The sequence below is a fragment of the Notolepis coatsorum genome (assembly GCF_963971535.1).
Source record: "Notolepis coatsorum genome assembly, chromosome: 6".
Lineage (NCBI taxonomy): Eukaryota > Metazoa > Chordata > Actinopteri > Aulopiformes > Paralepididae > Notolepis > Notolepis coatsorum.
In genome coordinates, this window is record NC_140170.1 from 141,983,928 (window position 1) to 142,008,169 (window position 24,242).

General features: G+C 41.9%; 1 protein-coding gene across 2 annotated transcripts in view; it reads left to right on the plus strand.

Annotated features, from left to right (window-relative positions):
* The window catches only part of cxxc1b (CXXC finger protein 1b), a 60,961-nt gene that overhangs the window by 28,216 nt on the left and 8,503 nt on the right, over positions 1–24,242 (plus strand). The window contains exons 5-12 of one of the 2 annotated variants that reach the window (XM_084317679.1): positions 5,570–5,725; positions 8,752–8,892; positions 9,259–9,366; positions 9,494–9,672; positions 11,018–11,225; positions 18,953–19,063; positions 19,972–20,021; positions 21,370–21,466. In XM_084317679.1, the coding sequence (XP_084173805.1) occupies positions 5,570–5,725; positions 8,752–8,892; positions 9,259–9,366; positions 9,494–9,672; positions 11,018–11,225; positions 18,953–19,063; positions 19,972–20,021; positions 21,370–21,466 (1,050 nt within the window). The remainder of the gene's footprint in view (positions 1–5,569; positions 5,726–8,751; positions 8,893–9,258; positions 9,367–9,493; positions 9,673–11,017; positions 11,226–18,952; positions 19,064–19,971; positions 20,022–21,369; positions 21,467–24,242) is intronic. The other variant, XM_084317680.1, reaches the window with a different exon arrangement.

Consider the following 24,242-nt stretch of genomic DNA (forward strand, 5'->3'; position numbering starts at 1 on the left):
ATGATTTTAATCGATTTTTTTCTCTCTTGAAAACTAGAAATCATTCAAATAACATTTGTTTTTATTTGACAAAAAAAATCAAACCAAGATGAATTTCCCTATTGCGATTGAAGTGCAAACCTAACTTTCACCAATCTTCATTTAAAAAAAAAATTATAATAATATATAAAAGGTTACTCTTGATCAAACAAAGATGAATGTCCCTATTGGGATTAATAGTGCAATAACTTGCTTATTCACCAAATTTCACTTAAAACAAATAAAAGGTGCCTCTTCATCATCAAACAAGAATGAATTTCCCTATTGGGATTAATAAAGTGCAAATCTAACTTTCACCAAATATCACTTTTTGTAAAAATAAAAGGTGAGGAGAAATCGTTTTTTTGTTTTGAAAATCGATAGTGCAGAAAGTATCGATATTGCGGGAAATTAGTATTGAAACTATTTTAAATATTCAGAATCGATATGTATCGAAAAATCTATATTTTTGACAACACTACAACAGACACAAAAGATACGTTTAACGAATTCCATATAAATCTAGAGCTTGATGCAGCATAATGATCAAGATTTATATGGAATTCGTTAAACGTTAATGAAGGCTTGGTGAGGATGCCTACGGAGTGCTCCTGGGCACCTGCGCTCGGTGTGCGCACACACACACAATATGGCATACAGTATCTACTAGGGATGGGTACCGACTCCGGTACTTTTAAGGGTATCGACTGAATGACGTCGGTACTACATTTTGTTACTTTTCTTTTTAGTCCGATGACGTCAACGTTTTGTTTACCGCAAAACGAAACCTATGAAGTATGCCACACATTCACGTCAACGTTGCCACACATTCACGTCAACGTTCACACGCACAATACACGCTGACCTAGGATTTGACAACAAAGCAGTCGGGGCAGTCGCAAGTGTGGTTACACTTTACAAAGCTAGATGCAGATAACGCTTGCTGCAATATTATATATATATAACAAATTGTTCTAAATAAATAATAATGATAATAAATTATTTGAAGTTTTGAATTCTTTTTTACAACTGAGGTAGGTACATTAATTTTTTAGACTAAAGTACAGAAAAAAGGTACCGTTGGGTACCGGTATCGATTCACAGGTACCGGTATCGGTTCACAGGTACCGGTATCGGTTCAAATGTGAACGGTACCCAACCCTAGTATCTACTGCTGCTGGAAGATATCTCTGATGCTCATGCACCGAGGAGCCGGACCAGACGCTCAAACCCTGTGCCACCACAAGTCCAGGCACTGTCCACCATGGGCATGTGTGCATCAAGGCACCCTCCCCAGATATCGTTTCCATATCTCAACAGAAAACAATACACTCCATCAAATAATCTGCGATGCCCAGAACCACCTGTTCTACGTGTTCTCATGCTTCCCAGGAGGTGTACATAACTCCTACATCTTACAGACCAGATCTGTGGGTGTGCACCTCGTGACCTCGAGCAAGGAGATGCTCGAGACGCATGGCTAATTTGTACGTACTGTATATGTGTGTAATGAATCGTCCCAGCAACAGTAGGCTTCTATTATTTGAATGACTTGTTTTATTAGGAGATTGCGGATATGCGCTGCAGCACTGCCCCCCTGGTTCATGACCACACTCACCAACCACGTTCCAAATTGGACTGCTGAATCTTTTTTTGGACTCCGATTTCCCATTTATTTTTCACTTCAGCCGCTGTGCGCTCCTCTCCCGACACCACATTAACCTCACCTGTTAACTCGTCCCATGTTTCTGGGTGGCCTTGTACCCGTATTGACACTACTAAATAAGATGTCACGCTAAGATGTCATGTTCTACAGCAGGGGTGCCCAGCCTTTTTTGAACCAAGATCTACTTTTTAATTTACCACCTAGCCGAGAGCTACCAGCCAAAATTGTATATTGTAAGCCGTCATTTGAGGCTTTATAAAAGCAGCATAATGAACACAAATCTGTCAGTGCCGAGTCCGACCTCATCTTAAATAACAAACAGCATTGCTTGTTGTAGTTAACAAGGAGAGGCGGTTTTTTTTATTTTTTTATAATCTAATTTTATTAATCGAGATCTACTTGAAATCAGCCCGCGATCTTCCTGTCGATCGCGATCGACTGGTTGGGCACCACTGTTCTACAGTATGACTTACTACTATAGGGTCTTTATACCTGTGTTACGCACCCCTGTGGAAGGGCGCAACATAAGGCAACAGACATGGTGGGTGAGGGAGCAGTGACACAAAGCCAGGAAACGGATTGCAAAATAATAATGTTTATTTACATAAAAGGCAACACAGGCGCTTAGGCACCCATAAATACAGTGGGTGGCACTGGTGCTCACTCTAAACTAGGGTTTTAACAACAGGTAAACCTACGTGATGCCTGATGTAGACCCCAGGGTATCTTCCTGTCCTCACTTGTCCCTGAGTGCAAATGTAAATACACGGGAATAGAAACGCAGTAGGCTGGGTGAAAGACAGACAAACCCAAAAAAGTGGACTATCAAATTCTGGTCCGATAGTCCGGACCAAACAGCTCTGGTGTGAAAGCGACCTATGTCTCTTATACAGTACTGTATGTCTTGTATGTCATAAATGTCTTGATAAAACAGTACTGTATAGCTGTATGTCATGTAGGGCTGTCCCCGACTAAGGATTTGGATGGTCAACTAGGATTGGCCAAAATTTGCCGTTAGTCGACTATTGGTCGACTAAAAAAAAAGTATAATATTTTTAAATTTTGTATCATTCCATTTGGGCTGTGGGGGTGCTTAATGTCTGAAGGCTTCTTGTCCTCTGCAAAAGCATGCAATTGGTCCACTGATGGATACATGTTGATATTTGTCTAGTCTAGTGCAGTGGTTCTCAAACTTTTTACACCAAGTACCACCTGAGAATGTAGCTGGCTCTTCAAGTACCACCATATGACCGGCGTTAAAATACAGTCTATTCAGCTATGCACAGTTCACGCAGGAGGCAAATGTATTCCTAATACCATTATTTATTGTTAACTTTTGTCAGACAGCCACAATGTACAAAGGGATAGCACTAGAACTAGCAAACGCTTCCACACAACTCATACAATGCAAGGGGCATTGAGAACATAATAACTAACATTCTCACATAGCAAGTGAGAAAACAACTGTATTTCAGCAGATGTACTTAATTCTCTCTCTATCTATCTCTCTCTCTCTCTCTCTCTCTCTCTCACACAGCAAGCAATTGTCCACCATTCTCTCTCTCTCTCTCTCACACACACACACACACACAATTATTTTGTTACAAAAACTTAATTTCCTGCATTCTGGTGCAGGACTTTTTGAAATTTTACCCTTTAAATGACAGTGTTTGTGATGGGCATCACAAATTATTGTAAAAAAAAAAAAAAAAAACACATATTCAATACATTTTTGAAATGTTACCCTTTTAAATGCCAGTTTGTGTGATGGCATCATAAATTATTGTTAAAAAAAACACAAAGTAAAATATTTTCAATATATCAAATGCAAAGTACATTTTTCTGGGGGGGATTATTACAGGCTCGGCATGTGTCAATGATTAGCAGCAACACAGATTTTGATGGATTTTTTGTAATGTCAGATTTAACACCAACTCTTTTCAGAAAAGTGGGAGTATTTCATTTTTTATCTGACATTACAAAAAAAATAAAAAGGTTATGATCAGGGCTGAAGTTGAATTAAAGATTTATGACTGTTTAGACTGAATTACTCTCTGTCACAGTGATCTCCTGGTTGTTCCCCACTTAGGTTATCTAACTATCGCGCCGCCGCAACCAGAAACACTGGCCTGGCCTGCTTCTAAGTTCAGTGGCCTGACTGGAAAAAAAAGTGTGCTTTTTTGTAAATGTTTTCAAGTACCACCAGCAGTACCACCAAGTACCACTAGTGGTACGCGTACCACAGTTTGAAAACCACTGGTCTAGTGTGTTCATTAGATGGGTGAAATCCTCTTTCAGTGCCTCTGTGCCTGTTTTCGTAGGCAGTTAGCCTCTGGTATGCGTGCCATTAGCATTAGCCACGCTTATAGGCCTCTTTTCTTTTGGAAAGAATGATAAAAAAAATTATATATATACCGGTATATATATATTTTTTATTATATTCGACTAAGAGGTTGGCCAGTTGACTATGGCCCCTTTCGACCGATTAGTTGACTAATCGATTAATAGGGGTCAGCCCTAATGTCATGTATGTCATATGTCATGATGAATTGAAAATGGGGGACCCTGATGCATCCCCTTAACAATTGTTTGTATTGAGTCGTACTGTATTGTACCCATTCTGCAATCTGTTAATACAAATTTCAATCAATAAATTTTTTTAAGGAGCAGCAGTACTGTTAGGCTACTGCTGGCCATTCATCAAGCGTGACGTTGCTGATTGTTTATTTATTTTATAAGACAAGACTATGACTACCAACTGCCTAGCCAGCTGTGTATCAATATTGGATGCAATAATAACGTTACCACACTGACTTTGGCGTTGATGGCTCATTGATTTAACTACTGTAGCTAGCAAGCCAAGTTACTTACCGTTATTTGTGCAGCTTCAAATATCGAACGAAGTTGGAGGAAGTTGCGTCTCCATCTGTGATTTTCTGCAATTCGTTTTTTGTTGACCACCACATCGTTTTTATAAGCAAACGAAGCAATCTTTGATCTTATTTTTCCACTGGATCCGTCGTTCTGAATTGTAACGTTACTTCTTCTCTCGCGCAAATTGATTGGATGCTGTCGGATTGTTTCAAACAAAGTGGGCAGTAGATAGGATATTTGAGCCAAGACACAATTTACATTTAACTAAAACGTTCTTTTCTTTGTGCTCAACAAAAGAGAAATAGTAAGGATATCCATGTGTAAAAACTCGATTACTGGGCGCCGCCATGACAGTGTAGACTGGTGTAAACAAAACACGCCCACAACGTCGAGCCAGGACTGAGCGAATGAAGTGTATATTAGCTGGAAATTAATTAATTCACGGCACATTTAATAACATAATTTGTAATCGTTGGGGCATGGGGGAAGGCATTAAGTCTTCTCAAGTCAAAAGGCTCAAGTCCAAGTGAAGTCACGAGTCATTGGTGTTAAAGTCAAAGTCGAGTTGCAAGTCTTTTTTGATTTGGTCAACTCAAAGTCTAAAGTCATCAAATTCGTGACTCAAGTCCACACCTCTGATTTCTGACACTGGGAATACATTCCCTGAGATCCATAGATGTCCCTAGAATCAGATACCAAGAACATGCAAATGGAGGATTAAAAAAAATTGTAAATGTTTATTCTACGTTCTTATGGAATGAATGAGATAAAAAAAAAAGAATAATAATAATAATTTTTTTTTTTTTTTTTTTTATTAATTTTGAGTTAATTTTCCTAACGTGATCATTTGCTGTGTAATTCATTAATCTAATTAACGCGATAAACTGACAGCCCTAATAGTTACGTACACTTTTGATCATGAGGTCCATTGTTGCAACAATATACAGCATATCTGTTGCCCACATGTGAACTTTGTGTTTTTGATCTAACTGGGGAATCTTTCTTCGACAGGTAAAGCGCTCCGTCCGCATGTGCGGCGAATGTGAGCCGTGTAAGAGGACTGAAGACTGTGCCCAGTGTGACTTCTGTAAGGACATGAAGAAGTTCGGAGGCCCCAACAAAATAAGACAGAAGTGCCGGTTCAGGCAGTGTGAGGTCCGAGCCAGGGTAAGTTCCCTGTAGAAGCGGTAGCCGCCGCTCCTTATCAACGTTCATATTGACCTATCTTGGGCCACACCCCCTTTTCTTAATCCTCCAATTAGAACTGTTGCAACAGTTGATAGAGAAAAGATGGCAGGGATTGGGGTAGGTTAATTACAACAATGAGGTCTTGTAGCTTTGGAAAACAGTGCTGACTGACTTGCTGGATTTCCCCCATCACACCAGTGTACCCCTTGTGTATCTGTAACATAGGCTACAGTACATTGTATTGATACATTGTACTGATGTATAGTATTAGTGTATAGTGTTACAGTCTACCATCTGTTGTATGTCTCGCACGTCTCTTTGCTCTAATGTGTGAGGTTCCTGGCACAACGTGTATCATTATGTACTGTGTTGTCCATATATCTTTGCAGCCAATAACGACTGAGACAAATACCTGTGCATTTATTGTACTTAGCAAATAAATGAATTGTGATGCTGGTTTTCAATTGCCGGTGTTATACGTTATACCAACGTGATACTCCCAGCCTAACTATTAGGGATGGGTGCCGATTTTTTTGAATAGTTGTAAATATTTTTTATAAAATATATATATTATATAATTATACTTGTAGTTGTATTATCTGCGAGACTTCGCCACCACGCAACAAGTCAAAATGCTCGCTATCGGCAAACAGCTCCACTGTCTGTGTGTATACTCTGCTTTGGTCAAATCACATTCAGCATGCCCTCAGCGTCCCCCAGTCAGAGCGATAGTTCAACTTGACTAACAGGGTCTGAAACTTATGTGTTCAGTTATGAAGCATGATAGCTAATTAGCCAACAGCTGCAAAAACGAATAATGTCAATTATGTTATAAGACATTGATATCAGGAGCTATCTGTAGCTACTGCTAGCCGGCTAGATAACATTAGACAACGCCTCATGTATTAAACTAAAGTGAACTATTTAGTTTACTGGGTCATTTCGTTTAAACATGAGCTAACGTTAGCTACCTAGCTAACGGAGGTCTCATGCACTAGACTATTGCCAGAGCATTTGTTGATATCAGGAGCTATCAGTAGCTAGCCAGCTCGATAACGTTAGACAATGCCTCATGTATTAAACTAAAAGTTAATAGTTGACTGGGTCATTTTATTTTATAAAAAAAAATATATATATATTTAAAAAAATATATATTATAAAAACGATCGGTATCGGCAGTGTATCGGCCGATATGGCTCATAGACGATCGGTGATCGGTAGCGGTGGCAAAAAACGTGATCGGGGCATCCCTAGGCGATACTGCCAGCTGGTGAGATTCGATCGGCATTGCAATCCCAACGTAGGCAAACGAGCCAGGGGCGGCTAGAGTGATCCGGATGATCGTTTAGAACGAGGATCAAAGGAAAAATATCAAAGGATCTAAACACTTATTATTACGTGTTTGGTGCTCAAGCGTTGGCGGTGAAACGCGTAATATTACGTGTTTGGCCCCAATGAGTTAAGAGCTGGGAGAACAGAAAAGATAAAGAAAGAGAGACTACTGGAGATGTTACATGGTAGCAACGTTTTTTAACCCATATTGTTTCACTAAGTTCTCAACGTTAACAAATAAGAATGAATGCTTTTGTTCCCGGAAATACACTAGCTTGGTGCGTTAGCGTTGGCTGTTAGCAATGACAGCAGCCAGCTAGCTCACTTGTTGGATTATCTCACTTTCACTATTAAGTCAAAACAAAGCCAAATGTTAACGTGGAAGCTCAGACATTTCAAGCATCAACAATGTAACTTTTGGAATGAACTCATTCCGGGCCAACAGCGCCCTCTGCTGATGGCCCTTTCCGTGCCAGCACTTTAGTCAATGGGAGGACGGGGATATTTGCGAACGCTTAAACTATATCTTAAATTATGGCTATGGGTCTAATGCACCCGTCGCTTATCAATGACTTGCTTGCAGTCAACATGTACGAAACGGATTGTTTTTTCATCTGTACATTTCTGTTTTATACCGTTTTGAATAGGAGTATAGTTTTGGAGATTTCTAGTAATTCCAGATAAATCCGCGATAATAGCCCTTTAGTGGAATACACAAAACACGTTGTCATTTTTCAGCTGATTTATTAATCGTTTTCAAATAAACGCTAGATTATCGATAGTATTATGTGTCCTCATGTACGAAGAGAAGCGGGGTCTGAAAAATCGCGTCTAAATACTTTGGTCTGCGCTAACGGCACGCACACACACACACACACACACACGCTCCGATGGCGGTGATAGGAACATCTGATTACCCCAAGATTCGTAACATAAAGGCCTTACCTCACATCTGATGTCATGTAAAAAGATTAATCCAATTCCTGATCGCCATTCCAAATATCGATTGCGTCCATTGATCCAACGTTATAGTCCAAAACACAATGATCCACGATGCTCCCAGTGGGGGGACTCAATGCAATGGTATCCAGCTGCATGCCCGAGAAGTAAAACCTGGACGGACTTATTTTTTAGATGCACAGTCCCAGCCAATCCAATCCAATGATGTGCAATACCATCCGGGAGACGATAGGCAGCGGTATTTGCCCTTTGCGAGCTCAGACCCATTCCCAATGATAACGTCAGGCTGGATGGATGAAAAATGAATGAATATCGCTAATAAAATAAATAACTATTAAAACCCGACTATACTCGTGATTGGCACGGAACGTATGGCGAGTTAACCCGACTATACTCATGATTGGCACGGAATTAGTTAATGCTTTTGTTCCTGGAAATAACATTAGCCTGCTGCCACTCACAAATATCTAGCTGCTAGCAATGACCGTAGCCAGCTAGCTCACTTGTTTGATTATGTCACATTCGCTATTAACTAAGAACTAAATCAAATGTTAACCAAGTGTGTGGGGGGGGGGGGGGGGGGGGGTAATCGAATAGTTCCCAGTGACTATCAAATAGTTATTTTGAGTTTTGCCCATCCCTAGTAACCATCCTGCCCCCCAAGCATACTTCAGATATGTCTGACAGACCCCTTGCTTCTTGTTCTCATTCAGAAAATGCTGCGTGTGAAGGACGAGGAGTGTTCTCCGAGAGAGAGGAACTACCACAGGCGGAGACGGTATTCGGACGATTACGACAGCGAGGTGGAGCTTTACCAACAATACAAGGAAGCAGGATACAATGACAGCAACATAGTATGCCAATCACTGACACCACAGAACTTGGAATAGATAGAAAAACAGAATCTACTAGTGCATTGTGGGAATTTCCTTTGGTATGCCTAAAATGGCTTCCATATAATCTTTATTATATTGTCATGCGAATGACGATGACCCATTTTTCTTTCTATGTGTGAACAACATGAGACTCTGAAACTTAGTAGGTTCATCCAAATTATGCTGTAGGCAAATATGTCTCCAACCACTCCAACAAGACAAACACGTCATTTTCCATGACAATGTTATCAAAACATTTGACAGCAGCCGCTTTCAAGTTGTACCAGCGATTTACCCTTTAACATTTTCATGAATGTTTTTCTCCGTCCTTTTGTCCTTGCCCAGCCGTGGCTCAGCGATGAGGAGGACGGTCCACCTTTCAGTCCCGTCATGAGGAAGAAAGCGGTGAAGGTGAAGCACGTGAAGAGACGGGAAAAGAAGTTTGACAAGAAGGTAAGATAAACAAACTCTTTAAATGAACGTTGTGTATGAAAGTGCACAACAAGAATCCATTTTACTACGGTAACGTTTGGAACTCTTTATCCGTCCCATTTTCTTAATTATTATTATTTTCTTTTAGAAAGAGTCACGGCGCCACAAACAGAAGCAGAAACACAAGGACAAAGTGAGACACAGCGAGAGGGCAGACGGACGGGACAACACGGGGTCTCGTCAGTGTCTCGGGCCCAGCTGCATGGAGGCGACACGTCCCAACTCCAAATACTGCTCCGAGGACTGTGGCATGAAGCTAGCCACCAAGTAAGAGCTCTCGCTTGGCGCTGCACCAATCTTCCGAAGGGTCGCTTTCTCAAAGCGAGCATTCTGTGGGTCCGCAGAGATCAGTCTCCCAATTATTGTCTATGTAGCCGCTAGAGACCATTTATACCTGATGACATCTCAAACGTCTTAACTGGGTTCTGGGCTTTGGAAGAGAGTAGCTTGTGTTCACAAGCCTGACACTGAAGAGCCATATGTGGGGCGGCTTTGGCTCAGGGGTAGAGCGTGTCGTCCAATGATCGAAGGGTTGGTGGTTCGAATCCCGCTCAAGCCCATGTCCATCCCATTGCTGTTGTGTCCTTGGGCAAGACACTTAACCTACTTGCCTCGTATGAATGTGTATGCATGTGAATGAATGTTGGTGGTGGTCGGAGGGGCCGTAGGTGATGATTATTCGCCACGCTTCCGTGAGTCTGCCTCAGGGCAGCTCTGGCTGCAATTGTAGCTTACCACCACCGGTATGACTGTGTATGAACGAATAATGGACTCTGTGAAGTGCTCTGGGTGTCATGAAGAGCGCTATATAAATCCAAGCCATTATTATTATTATTATTATTATTATTATTAATTATTAATTATTATTATTATTATTATTATTATTATTATTATTATTATTATTATTATTATTATTATTATTATTATTATTATTATTATTATTATTATTATTATTATTATTATTATTATTATTATTATTATTATTATATAACTGTTTTTACATATTCTGGATGGCCCCATGTATTTGCCGTTGTAACGTCAATTCAAATGACTGTCTTTAACTGTGAATGAACACAATACTCTACCTACCATCGTTGGATAATAAAGTACTCAACCTCTACTGTCTTTAGCTGTGAATGAACACAACACTGGTTCTTCGTCTTGAGGTTTCACAAATTGATTGAACGCTCAGGCCAATGAAATAATGTACTGGAATCCTTATTTTGTACTTGCCAATACCGAGTACTTATGCCGTGTAATTAATGATACCATACAGTTTGAACTTTGACTAAATGTTATTTTCATCAGATGTTCCTCACTTTCTGACTGTAACAAATGGTTAACATTTAATTTTGTGTTTTCCTGAACAAATATGGCACTGAGTAGTAGTATAGGAGTAGTTTGTACTTGATATACTGGTATGGGTATCGGGACATCCCTACCAATCACCAGCACCACTGTCACTCAGACCGGCTGTTAGTCATTAGATGGGAAATTAGATGCAAGATAGGGGCTTGTTTCCAAACTTAAAAATGGTAAAGTAATTTTGAATCAACTGTTGCCACAATACGCTATCAGAAAGATGTCCAATTAACTGTGTGTGTGTGTCCAGTCGTATCTATGAGATCCTCCCTCAGCGCATCCAGCAGTGGCAGCAGAGCCCCTGCATTGCGGAGGAGCACGGCAAGAAGCAGCTGGAGCGGATCCGGCGGGACCAGCAGAACGCCCGGCTCCGCCTCACCGAGATGGAGCGCCGCTTCCACGAGCTGGAGGGGGTCATCACCAAGGCCAAGCAACAGGTGGTCCTGCCGGATGAGGAGGTGAGGCGGCCTGTACTTACAACGCAAGGGCTTTTGAAGCGATTGTGGGAAACGGCGCCTCTATAATTTGCCGTGTTCTCTCTGTGGATTGGCCGGTCGGTGCGTGCATACATACGGTCACATGTTCGTTTCGCGATCACTACCTCAGACACGCCAGGGTTAGAAAAAAAAATATTCCAGGGCTTTTTTTGTCCCCCTTAACACATTCGGGACTGGCCACGGATAAATCCGTGTTTCGAATCCACCGGTTGAGGACCAACCACGGACATGTCCGTGGCAAGGTTGTTTTGGCTTTTATTCCATTGTAATAACCTACTCGATGTCACCGAGCGGCACTACAGATCTACCCTCCTCTTCGAATTCTGGAAAGTGCATTACCGGCCAGATCCTCTTAGGGGCGCTGTCCCGATAATGCAGTGTGCCCTGTGGCAGAACGGTGCATTTTTTTTTTTTTTACTTTCAATGTAGTTTCCAGTAGCTGGATTCTGGATGTGCAGCATAGTAGCTTGGAATACCTTTTGCAACGCCGAGGAATATATCATCAGCCAATGGAGATATAGATCTACCAAATGGCGATCGATAACTGAGAAATGCTCTGGGGGATCCAACCGGCCCACGGTAAGATCTCAACCAGCCGATCAGCGTATGTGGCTACTGAGGCTAACGCGGTTATTGGTAATCAATCATCAGAAACGACGTCCCCCGCCCCCCCCCCCCCCCCCCCCTGTGTTGCTGCTAATCATTGACACATGCCTAGCCTGTTATAATCTTCCCCAGAAAAATGTACTTTGCATTTGATATATTGAAAATATTTAACTTTTTGTGTTTTTTTTAACAATAATTTGTGATGCCATCACACAAACTGGCATTTAAAGGGTAAACATTCAAAAATGTATTGAATATGTGTTTTCTTTTCTTTTTTACAATAATTTGTGATGCCATCACAAACACTGGCATTTAAAGGGTAAAGTGTGAGTGAGTGTGAGAGAGAGAATGACGGACAATTGCTTGCTGTGTGAGAGAGAGAGGTAGAGAGAGAGATAGAGAGAATTAAGTACATTTGCTGAAATACAGTTGTTCTTAATTTTCTCACTTGCTATTAGTGTTGTCACGATACTGGAATTTCGACTTCGATACGATACCTTGAAAAGTATCGATACTTCACACATTTAAAAATAACTGTTCATCTCACTTCAATCATTTTTATTGCAAATGCAGAACATGGTATTTTCTCAAGCAGACAGATGTAAACACTAATCTGTGTTGCATGTACCTGACAAACTGAACTGTTTGTATTACAGTTAGTAACAGTTTCGATTTTTATTTAGAGAGAGAGAGAGAGAGAGAGAGAGAGAGAGAGAGAGAGAGGCTATGCTCGGAGCATTTTAGTAACGTTACATTTTCAACAAGATTGCTGCTATTTAAACACTTGATGGAAACGGGGTAACGTTAACCTTATGTCGACTGTAGTATTGTATGACCTCAACATAGCGTTTAAATGTTAACGTTACTCCGTTTCCATGCAGTAATTATAACGGTGGCCAACTAAGCTAACGGAGCTAACTGCTAGCAGTAGCTAACGTTAGCTGGTAGCTGTAACGTTACAACGAATCAGCTGTTGATATTATGCGCCATCAGTAGACAACGTATCATGTATTAAACGAGTTAATGGTTTAATGCTTCAGTCACAGTGACGTTGAAAGAGCAGCTGTCACGAACCTCTTTCATTTCTTTATGGAGATCCGCGCTGGCACTGCTAAAATGTTTATTTACAAACTGAAGACGACTCTGTGAGAGGGAGGGCTGGAGCAGGCGGAGGGGCAAGCGCGCTCTGAACAGCGTGTCAACAACTTGCTGTAGAACACTCGCCAGCTGGTACCGATACTGCAGAAAGTATCGGTATATATTTAATTCATTGTCATTGAAACGCTATTTTTTTATTATCTTTTTATTGATTTTCACCATGGTCCATACAAACAATATCTTGACTTTGCCTTCATTTATCTCAGCCTTCTGCAGTACAAATTGCATCAATTGTTAATAATTCTTACTTAACTTAAAAGTTGCGGTGCAGAAGTACCAGTACATACATGAGGACCCATACAGTCACTAACATCCTATACTTATTTTTTTTTCTTTCTAGACAAACAAAAACAATAACAAAAAATAACGGATAACAAAATAATGTTATGGTACATCTCCAATACATCTGCATCTACCATAAAGCAAACAAATAACAAAATAATACGTTGGGGTGCATCTTCCTGATACTCTACTCCCTTTACACAAGGTTCACTTAACAATTATCCCGAATGGTCATTTCTGTATACCTTAAACAAATGAAGATCGTAACGGTGTAATGTACATTATCCATCTTTCCCATTTCTTCCGAAACTTATCCTGTTGCAACCTAAAAGAAAAAGTCATTATTTCCATCTTAAAAATATCATAAATAATATCAATGTAATCATCCACTGTAGGAATTTCTGTTCTTAACCACTTTCTAGTAATGGCTTTCCTGCTAGCCGCGCTTAATATCTGAAATATATATCTATCCCCATTTTCTGATGGCCTGACGCCCAAATAATAGACTCTCCAACTTAAATGGGATGTCCCCCTGGAATACTTTTTCAAAAATTGTATGGACCTCCCTCCAGAAAGGCATCAGCAAGGGACAAGACTAGAATATGTGGTAATGATTTGCCTCTGATCAATCAATCAAATTTATTTATATAGCACATTTAAACATGACACTTGTCAACCAAAGTGCTTCACAAAGGATGCTTGGTTGTTCATACACATACAGCTCATTATAGTAATATTCCACAATTATTACATTGATAGTAATAATGGCACACAGTCATAAATTCACCAACATGCGCATTTGTTATACATTTATACATGCAGGACTCTTTGAGACAGACGTATGCGTATTACCGCTGCCATGTTTGCCGCGGAGCACCCGGGGGGGGGGGGGGTTGACGAGACAGCCTTGGCTCCCCCCTCCAGCTCGCATACGAGTTAGCTGTCATCACCAACGTGAGGCGCTGGGCCATACACGTAGGAGGGGGGGTGGGGGGGCCGCATGCCACTCTTCGACTCCAGCAGCTCTCAGTTTGACCTTGGAGTCGTCCAGGAATTTGTTTTGGCTGACTGACTGGCAACATTTCCCCAGTCACGTCGATTTAAATTTGATTTTGAGTAGAGTGAATTATAACTCTATTGGTTTGAGTGGAGTGAGTTTTAACAACTCCGTCCAAATGACTGAATGCATTAGTCCAAGTGTCCAAGTGTCTTAATCAGTTCATTTTGTTAGGCCCTGTGCGCGGTAAACAGATCCAAAATCTTCTTATTGCAATCCCAAAAGCTTTGATAATCCAAATATTCACGACTTCAAGTTGGTAGCCCGATTGAAATGTCGCAGAGGCAGAGAGGGTTAGCCTTATTCTGCTTCCTTGACGAAAATATGCAATCCACTGATTATATCCATTTCGAGTTGATTTGAGTATAGTCCGACAACCGGCACAAAGCACAGAGCACAGCAGCGTCAGGCTTCATGGAGGCAGTAGAGGCGGCGGTAGGAACGGCCTTGAGGAGCCTGGGGAGAGGAGAGAAATGCGATGTCTCTGGGAAGGCTGGGAACTCTGAGAGGCCACACTGTCTCCAGCAGTTGGAAGATTTGGTATGATGACTCCCTTGAGCTGGAGTACTAAAGAACCTAATCAGGGATTTCCAACCAAATTCTCTCCATACTGGTGAACTTGATGTTTTCGATTGTATTTCACATAAATCCTCCCATTCCTCTTCTGTTATATTTAGGTTTCCCTCCCTTTCCCCATTTCTGTTTTACATACAATGAATTACCTTTCGTCTGTTGTAATCCCTTATAGAGTCTTGAGATGGTTTTTTGGTTTGAGTTCGAGACATAAGCCTCTGATGACTTTTAATCAAATATTTTCAAAAAGTGTTTGTTTACTTTGCTTCAGTAGTTGCTCGATATAGTGCCGAACTTGAAGATATCTGTAAAAATATTTTCAAACCATGCTGCAACTTCAGATCTTGAAAGCTCTTCATTGACCCCTGATGTAAAAAGGTACAATATGCTGTTAGGCCTAGAGTCTCCCACCCTTTAAACCGTACATCCATTATTTTGGGTACAAACTCTGGGTCATACGCACACCATCCCAAAACCTTTATGGCTTCTTTAAAAAAATTTGGGGCTGTTACCTTACTCCACAACTTAAGTGGTAAACTAATCCATGGATTTCCCAACTCCCTTAAATCATTCAACAAAGCCTTATCCCCAATTGCCGCTTGAATTGGATACTCTTCTGTTACTGCCATCTCGATCTCCTTCCACCTGGCAAAATATTCTGGATTACACCAACACGTCATTGGTCTTAATTGAGCTGCAATATAATAGTCCTTCAAACATGGAAGTGCAACCCCTCAGAATACAATACAATTATTCTGTTACAGCAACTGAGCTATAATTTATACGTATAGCTACTGTCCATCAATGTCTTCTTTTTTAATATAATAGGTTCAGGAGAGAGAGATGTAGAGAGGGAGAGAGAGCGAGACAGATAGACACAGATATTCTCAGCCCCCCTTTCCTCTGAGCGGTCCCAGTGATGGCTTACTATGTGCGTGTATGTGCGTGTGCAAACGGGAACGGGACACACATCTGTGCGCACACACCACCAAAATCACTGGCTGGCCCACAGTGTATGTGCGTGTGCTAACTTTGCTAATGTTATCCGCCTCAGTAACATTAGCTGCCTCGCCGGATTCCTCTTTCTCCTTGTCTCTCTTTTGCTCAAAATAAAAATGAATGGGCTTCATGGCTGGCTGAATGCGTTGTCTGATTCTGAATGTATAACTTGCCTATGGTAGTATGGTACCGTGACTTTCTGTTCCAGCGCGTACTGTGTTCTTCCTTTCACTCGCATGAAACCTAGGCTGGTAAAGCTATGCCTCCTAAAGTGTGAAAACGGAAGTACAGGAAGTACCGGCTACAGGCTTTCCGGTTTCGACAAAACAATTATAGAAACGTGTGAAGTGCACAATATTTCCTAGTTTAAGCCACTGCAATGGCTTTGCCTGAATAATTTACTACATGACTGGGACGTTCTAGCTTGTTTGCCGACAGGATTCGGGAAAAGTTTGGTTAGTTCGGAGGCAGCTTCCAGGGGAAGTACATACACCGGAAATTCTACCCCATACACACTTTCGGCCGTAGTGCTTTACCAGTCTTTATCTCACGGACGAGATACAACTGGCAACGACGTTACATGAAACCAGCCGCGTCACCGCAGGAAACTCCACTGTGATTGGACGTTTATGCGCCTTGTGTAATGTGGGACTTGTAGTTTCTGAACTATTAACAGCAGAGCTGTTTTGTAATCTTCACTCGTCTTGCACACTGCGAGTAAATTATTTTTCCGGTTCGCGCACACATATTATTAGGGGCAAATACGAGGGAAATGCTCGCACTGTAGAGCATATATATAATTATATATCTAATTAGTAAACTGTCTGGGGCTTTTCTTACCCCCCTTAAAGGAAAACTCCAACATTTTGGGAAATTAGCTTATTTAACATCTTCCCTGGAGTTAGACAAGAAGAGACATACCTTTTTTGTCTCTGTACATGCATTAGGGAACGCCCGCACCGTTAGCATAGCTTAGCTTCATCACTGGGCAGTGGGGCAGTCCTTTACCCTGAAGTTCCCTACAGTCCCCTACAGTCACGAAATACACTCCAAGTACAACTCCAAAACGTTCCTGTAAACATGTTGTGACCTGTGTATTTACCATGTGGAGAAATAAAAAATAATTGAATTCGACATTTACGTTTTCTAAGCAAATATACTCTGAACTATTTTTTGCCTAACCACTCCTCTCTGGGCGCAGTGATTTCACTCAACGCAGTGCTGCTTTCTAACGTGACGCCAGTGTTTGTTTACATTTTCATTTAATTTAAAGGATCCGAACCGATTGAAGTTTATGTATACCATGACTGTGGTAAGTTTTAAGGGGCTAGCGTTACACAATAAATGAGTTATAATAATACCACAAGTGTGGATTCACTAGGCTAACTAGGTCGATAGTCCAGCAACGTTATGTCCTATTCATCAATCTCACAATATTCGCTAACGTTAGACAGATGGAATACAGCCTTCCATCTAAAAACATAAATTAAAACTTACCACAGTCATGGTATCCATAAACTTCAATCGGTTCGGATCCTTTGAATTAAATGAAAATGTAAACAAACACTGGCGTCACATTAGAAAGTAGCACTGCGTTGTGTGAAATCACTGCGCCCCGACAGGAGTGGTTAGGCAAAAAATTGTTCAGAGTATATTTGCTTAGAAAACGTAAATGTCGGGGAGCTCCAGTAGCTCACCGCGTACCTCGAACGCTATTTCGGCGTCGGGGACAACCGTGCGCGTCACGGATCTGGGGTAGCGAGTTCGACTCCCGGACAAGCCGTACTTTCTCAGAGTGTCTTTCCCCCCATCTATACCCCCATTCAACCTGTTTCTGTCGGTCATACTTGACCAGGAAAAAGCGATAAACGCGTAAAAGAACCAGCTGACTGGTCAAAGTTTAAAAAAAAATAAAACGTAAATGTCGAATGCAATTATTCTTTATTTCTCCACGTGGTAAATACACAGGTCACAACATGTTTACAGGAACGTTTTGGAGTTGTATTTGGAGTGTATTTCGTGACTGTAGGGAACTTCAGGGTAAAGGACTGCCCCACTTCCAGTGATTAAGCTAAGCTACGCTAACGGTGCGGGCGTTCCCTAAGCCTAATGCATGCGGATAGTCAAAAAAGGTATGTATCTTCTTGTCTAACTCCAGGGAAGATGTTAAATAAGCTAAGTAATTTCCCAAAATGTTGGAGTTATCCTTTAACTTATTTTCTAGGGCATTTGGTAAATTTTCGAGGGCATTTTGCCCCAAGCCCCCGTTAATTTCTAACCCTGAGACACGCGGTTGGCCGGATTCCTCGTCCACATGCTCAATAACTGCACTGCACACGCCCTGCCTAGCAGCTATAAAGCGATGGTTCACTTGTGGGCAATTAATTAGACCCGTTTCATAAGAGTGCTTAGTAGGACTTGTCAGGACCATCACTGAATGCCTTACACCAGGATCCACAGCACCATCTATCAGATCAGATACCATAGCCCGGGTGATGAATTGCATCCATTGGGAACAAGATCAAAAAGATTCACAGAATGTTGTCGTTGGTGGAATTTGGCTCCAGAATAATCTGTCAGACCTATTTGCCCCCAATAATTTGGCTCAGCCTTTTTCAGTCCTGTAGGCAAGACCAGGCTGCAGTATTCCATCTATGCCTTCTTTGTTTAAATGAAACCCAAGGCCAAGCAGCAAAAGACTTAACGACCCTGCAAGGAATACTTCACCTCCCCCTCTCCCCTTCCTCACTCTTCTAATTGCACTTGATCCTGTTGAGTTTGACCTTGCTAAAAAAAAAAAAAAAAAAAAACTCTCTCTGTACTTATTCATTGTAGACTACTTATGTTGTCTTCTTGTTCTCATGCTACGGACGGCACGGTTTACTCTCATAGTACTGCTCTTTTTTTGGCGACTTGAAATGTTGGTGATTTGAATTTGAGTGTACTCTTCTGTTGTATTTGTATGTTTCTCTGGATAAGAATATCTCCTAATTGCCAGTGTCACTCTTTGCAGGTGAATGAAGGTGATAGCGAGGACACAGACCTGCAGATTTTCTGCGTTTCTTGCAGTCATCCGATCAACCCAAAGGTGGCATTAAAACACATGGAACGATGCTACGCCAAGGTGATTCTATACTTCTGCTCACTTTCAAGGAACAGTTAAAAACACACTTCAATCAATATCTGAAATGAAAAAATAAAGAAGAATATATATATATATATATATATATATATATATATATATATATATACTAAATTTGTACTGTCTTTTACTATTATGCACTCTGCTCCTAAGGAATCTACCTTGCCTGTATTACTGCCTACTAGGGCTGACCCCTATTAGTCGACTAATCGATCGAAAGGAGCCGTAGTCGACTGCCAACCTCTTAGTCGTATACAAATTCTTTTGATTTTTTATATATATATATATATATATATATATATATATATATATTTGTATCATTCTTTCCAAAAGAAAAGACGCCTAGAAGCGTGGCTAACGCTAATGGCACGCATACCAGAGGCTAACTGCCTAAGAAAACAAGCACAGAGGCACTGAAAGAGGATTTCACCCATCTAATGAACACACTAGACTAGACAAATATCAAGATGTATCCATCAGTGGACCAATTGCATGCTTTTGCAGAGGACAAGAAGCCTTCCGTTGACTCCTTCAGACATTAAGCACCCCCCACAGCCCAAATGGAATGATAAAAAAAAAGAAAATAGTCGACTATCGGCTAATTTCGGCCAATCATAGTTGACTATCGAAATCCTTAGTCGGGGACAGCCCTACTGCCTACTATGCTATGCACTCAAGTCTGTAGCACTTGACTTGTTGTACAGAACTTGTAAGTCGCTTTGGATAAAAACGTCAGCTTAAATGTTAATGTAAACAGTGAGGCATAATAACATGTAATGTACACATGGAGGAAAGCGTGCACTTTTCACATGTATTTTTTATTTTAATTTTGCGAAGTATGTTCCTCTTAAATTGATAACATAATGTGTCCTTTTATTTTGCATCAACAGTACGAGAGCCAGACTTCTTTCGGTTCCATGTACCCTACAAGAATTGAAGGGTAAGACAACGAGACACGCATGAAGAAATCTGTAATTCAATTATTATTATTATTATTTTCTTTTTTTATTATTGCAAAACAAAATTATTAAAAGTCAGTACTCAACACACAATACATAATGAAACTAACAATTAAGATGGCTAAAATGACATGCAAGCACAGAAACGGAAAGCAAAAAAAATATATAATAATACTTTACCGTATACAGTGTATATCCAATGAAATTACCAATTATACCAATGTCTTATACAGGATATACCCCTAATACCTGTTATCTAAAACCCTACACACATATGCTCCAGCTCGAACCCCCCCCTCCCGGACCCCTCTTTGGATAGTACCTCCATTATCCCTCGCTCCTAACCAGACACTACCATTATAAGCTAGCTTTTATTCTCTCCACCACTTCTAACCACATTGACATTTTGGATTCATTGAGACCCAGAATTCTTGCTGTAGATATTTCTTGATAAATCACATCGAGATATGTAAGAAACCAAACTTTCCGGCACATTTTTTCCGGTTGAAACCAGCGTGATGCGATCAGCTTTTTAGCTACTGTGATACCCGATAAAACCAATCTCTTTAGCTGTGGATTTACTGCAAACTCAAAAACATCATTCAATAGTAATACAGAGGGGTGTACTGGTATATTCCAAGATACGAGTTTTGATAATTGTTGGGTCACATCTTTCCAGAATGCCTTAACTGGTGGGCAGTCCCAATACATGTGCATAAATGTCCCTTCGTCTCCATTTGTACATTGGGAGCATTTGGAGTCTTGTTTAAGACCCATTCTGTTCAGTCTTATAGGAGTCAAGTATGTCCTGTGAATATAGTTAAGATTGATTTGTTGATGGTCCGGGTTCCTTGATGTAAGTCGGACATTTGCCCATGCTCCTTGCCAATCAAAGTCACTTTCCAGGTCTGGTATATCCCTCCTCCAGACAGATTCTAGTTGGAGGGTTTCATATGAGGACGTTAGTAATTGATGATAAAAACCTGAAACAAAACCTCTCGATGTCTCTCTTTCATAGAAGAATTTGTGGTATCTGTGGTGTTCAATTGGTATGTCTAATGGAACACTGTGAGACTTCAAACATAGCCGTAACTGTATGTAAAAAAGCCATGTGGACTTGGTGAGATTAAATTTTGTGCATATTTCTCCATAACTACAAAAACCCTGGTTGTTAAAAACATCTACTAATGAGTGTATGCCTTGCTCTTCCCATATAGGGAATCTTATAGGACGTTTTTCAATTAAGAGTGCATTGTTATTGAATAATTCAATTATTATTATAACTTTTTTACTAAGAAGAAAGTGTGCATGTTTTTCTTTCTTCCTCAGAGCAACCAGACTCTTCTGTGACGTGTACAATCCTCAGAGTAAAACGTACTGCAAGAGGCTTCAGGTTTTATGTCCAGAGCATTCCAGAGATCCCAAGGTTCGTTTGGGATGTCAGCAGATTAACCCAGTCAACATTGTTCTAATGATTTCCATGAAATTACCACAACTTGTCCACTTTGTATCATCCTTGAAAAGGGCAGCCATATATTAAAGCAACACGCCAACATTATAGGAAATGCGCTTTACCGTCTTCTCCAGACTCAGACAAGAAGATAGATACCAATTTCCTAGTCTAGCTTAGCACAAATTAATGGGAGCGGATATAGTTGCCTCTCCCAGAGTTTTAAGCTTGGCTAGTGGTCTTTATCGGCTTCCATTAATTTGTGCTAAGCTGGGCTAGCTTGCAGCCGGATAGCTTTCTACCGAATGCACAGAGAGGAATTTGATGTATCTTCTTGTCTGACTCTGAATGGTAATGTTGGCAATAGGGATGCCCCGATCGATCGGCCAGCGATTGGTATCGGCCGATATTCAGTATAAAAATGAGATTGTGGAATTCCGATAATGCTTTCTAGTCGCCCGATTGCGAAAACCGATCGATGACGTGTGCGAAAAACATAACAGAAACACAACTCTCAGCGGAGTTGGTGTGTGTGTGTGTGTGTGTGTGTGTTTTGGTGCAGGATACACCTTCTTCTGGAAGGGGGTCCCTGAAGGCACTTGCCGCATCCATGGAGTAGGCTTCGCTGTGAAGTCCCAACTGCTGCAACGCATCCCAGAGTCCCCCATCGGTGTCAGCGAACGCATAATGACATGGCGCATCCCCCTTGCAAAGGGACGCTTCGCCACTCTCCTTAGTGCTTATGCACCAACTTTAGATGCTGAGTTCAACATCAAAGAGGATTTCTACCGAGCCCTCGACTCAATATTACAGAAAACTCCAGCTACGGACAAGCTCATATTAATGGGAGACTTCAATGCTAGAGTGGGCACGGAGCACCTGGTATGGGACAGAGTTATTGGCCGACATGGAGTAGGGAAAATAAATGACAACGGGCTTCGGCTCCTCTCCCTCTGTGCAGAACACCACCTGGTCATAACCAACACCATCTTCCAGATGAAGAACGGGTTCAAAACCACCTGGCAGCACCCCCGCTATAAACACTGGCATCTCCTGGACTATGTGATTGTACGCCAAAAGGACCGACAGGACGTCCTTACCACCCGGGTCATGCGTGGAGCCGAGTGCTGGACTGATCACCTCATGGTCAGATCCAAACTACTCATGAGTATTCAACCCTGTGGACCGAGGGTAGCACCTAATAAAAAAACTCAATTCTGCAGCACTGAACAACCCCACCTCAAAAAACCACCTCCAACAGCTCCTTGCTGAAAACCTCAATAAGATCCCGGAGGAATCAGCTGACTGGCCAGCTCTGCGCCAGGCTATCCACAGCGCAGCCTCTGAGGCACTTGGCCAGACGAGGAAACGACACCAGGACTGGTTTGATTGTAACTCAGCCAAGATACAGTCCCTACTAAAAACCAAGCATGAAGCCCACAAAGCTCTCCTGTCCTGCCCTGGTTCTCCCACCCTGAAAGCTGCCTTTGCTGCAGCAAGAACAGCAACCCAGCGAGCCCTCCGGACTATGGAGGATGCCTGGTGGATACAGAAGGCGAAGGAGATCCAAAGCCTGGCAGACTGCCACAACACCCAGGGCTTTTACGATGCCATCAAAGCACTGCATGGCCCCAGGAAGCGGGCGATTGCTCCAGTTCGATCAGTCGACGGTTCTAAACTCTTTAAGGACCGACATGAGATCCTCACCCGCTGGGCAAACCACTTTGAGTATCTACTCAATCACATCAACCCCACTGACTCACATATCCTGGATAATCTCCCAGACATGCCACCAGTCACGCACCTGGACACCCCACCACACTTCTCCGAGACCCGTCAAGCCATTGCGGGTCTAAAGAACAATAACAGCCCTGGACCCGATGGCATCCCAGCAGAGGTTTTCAAACACGGAGGGTACCTCCTCACTCGCCGTTTGCACCTCCTGATCTACAACATCTGAGAACATGAGACCCTCCCACAGGACTGGAAGGATGCAAACATTGTGGTAATCTACAAGCAGAAAGGGGACAGAGCAGTCTGCGGAAACAGCCGTGGAATCTTTCTCCTCTCCATCGCAGGGAAAGTGCTGGCGAAGATCATGCTGAACAGGCTGGTGGAAAACATCTCTGAAGCTGCGCTTCCGGAAACTCAATGTGGCTTTCGGAAGCCCAGATCCACCACCGTCATGGTCTTTGTCCTGAGGCAGCTGCTAGAGAAGAGCAGAGAGCATAGCAAGGATCTTTACATAGCCTTCATAGACCTAAGCAAAGCCTTCGACACCATCAGCCGTGAGCTGCTCTGGAAACACCTTAACAAACTTGGGGTACCACCCAAGTTTCTCTCCATCCTTCAGCAGCTGCATAACGGGATGCAAGCCAGAGTCCACACGGGTGAACTCCAGTCAGAATCCTTTAAGGTTAATGTTGGGGTGAAGCAGGGCTGTGTCTTGGCTCCGGTGCTCTTTAATCTCCTCCTCTCTGCCGTCACCTGCCTCTTCCGCCGAGCCCTGGGACATGAAGACGGTGTCCATGTGGAATACCGCCTTGATGGTAGTCTCTACCATCCGCCGCCGGCTCCAGGCACACACAAAGACAAAATCCTGCCAAGTATGTGAGCTGATGACTGTGCCATCTTAGCTCACAGTCCAGAGTCTATGCAGCATGCTCTTGACACCATATCCAGCCTGTACCAATCCTTCGGTCTCCAGGTCAACATACAAAAAAACCGAAGTTATGTCCCAACTCACTTCCCG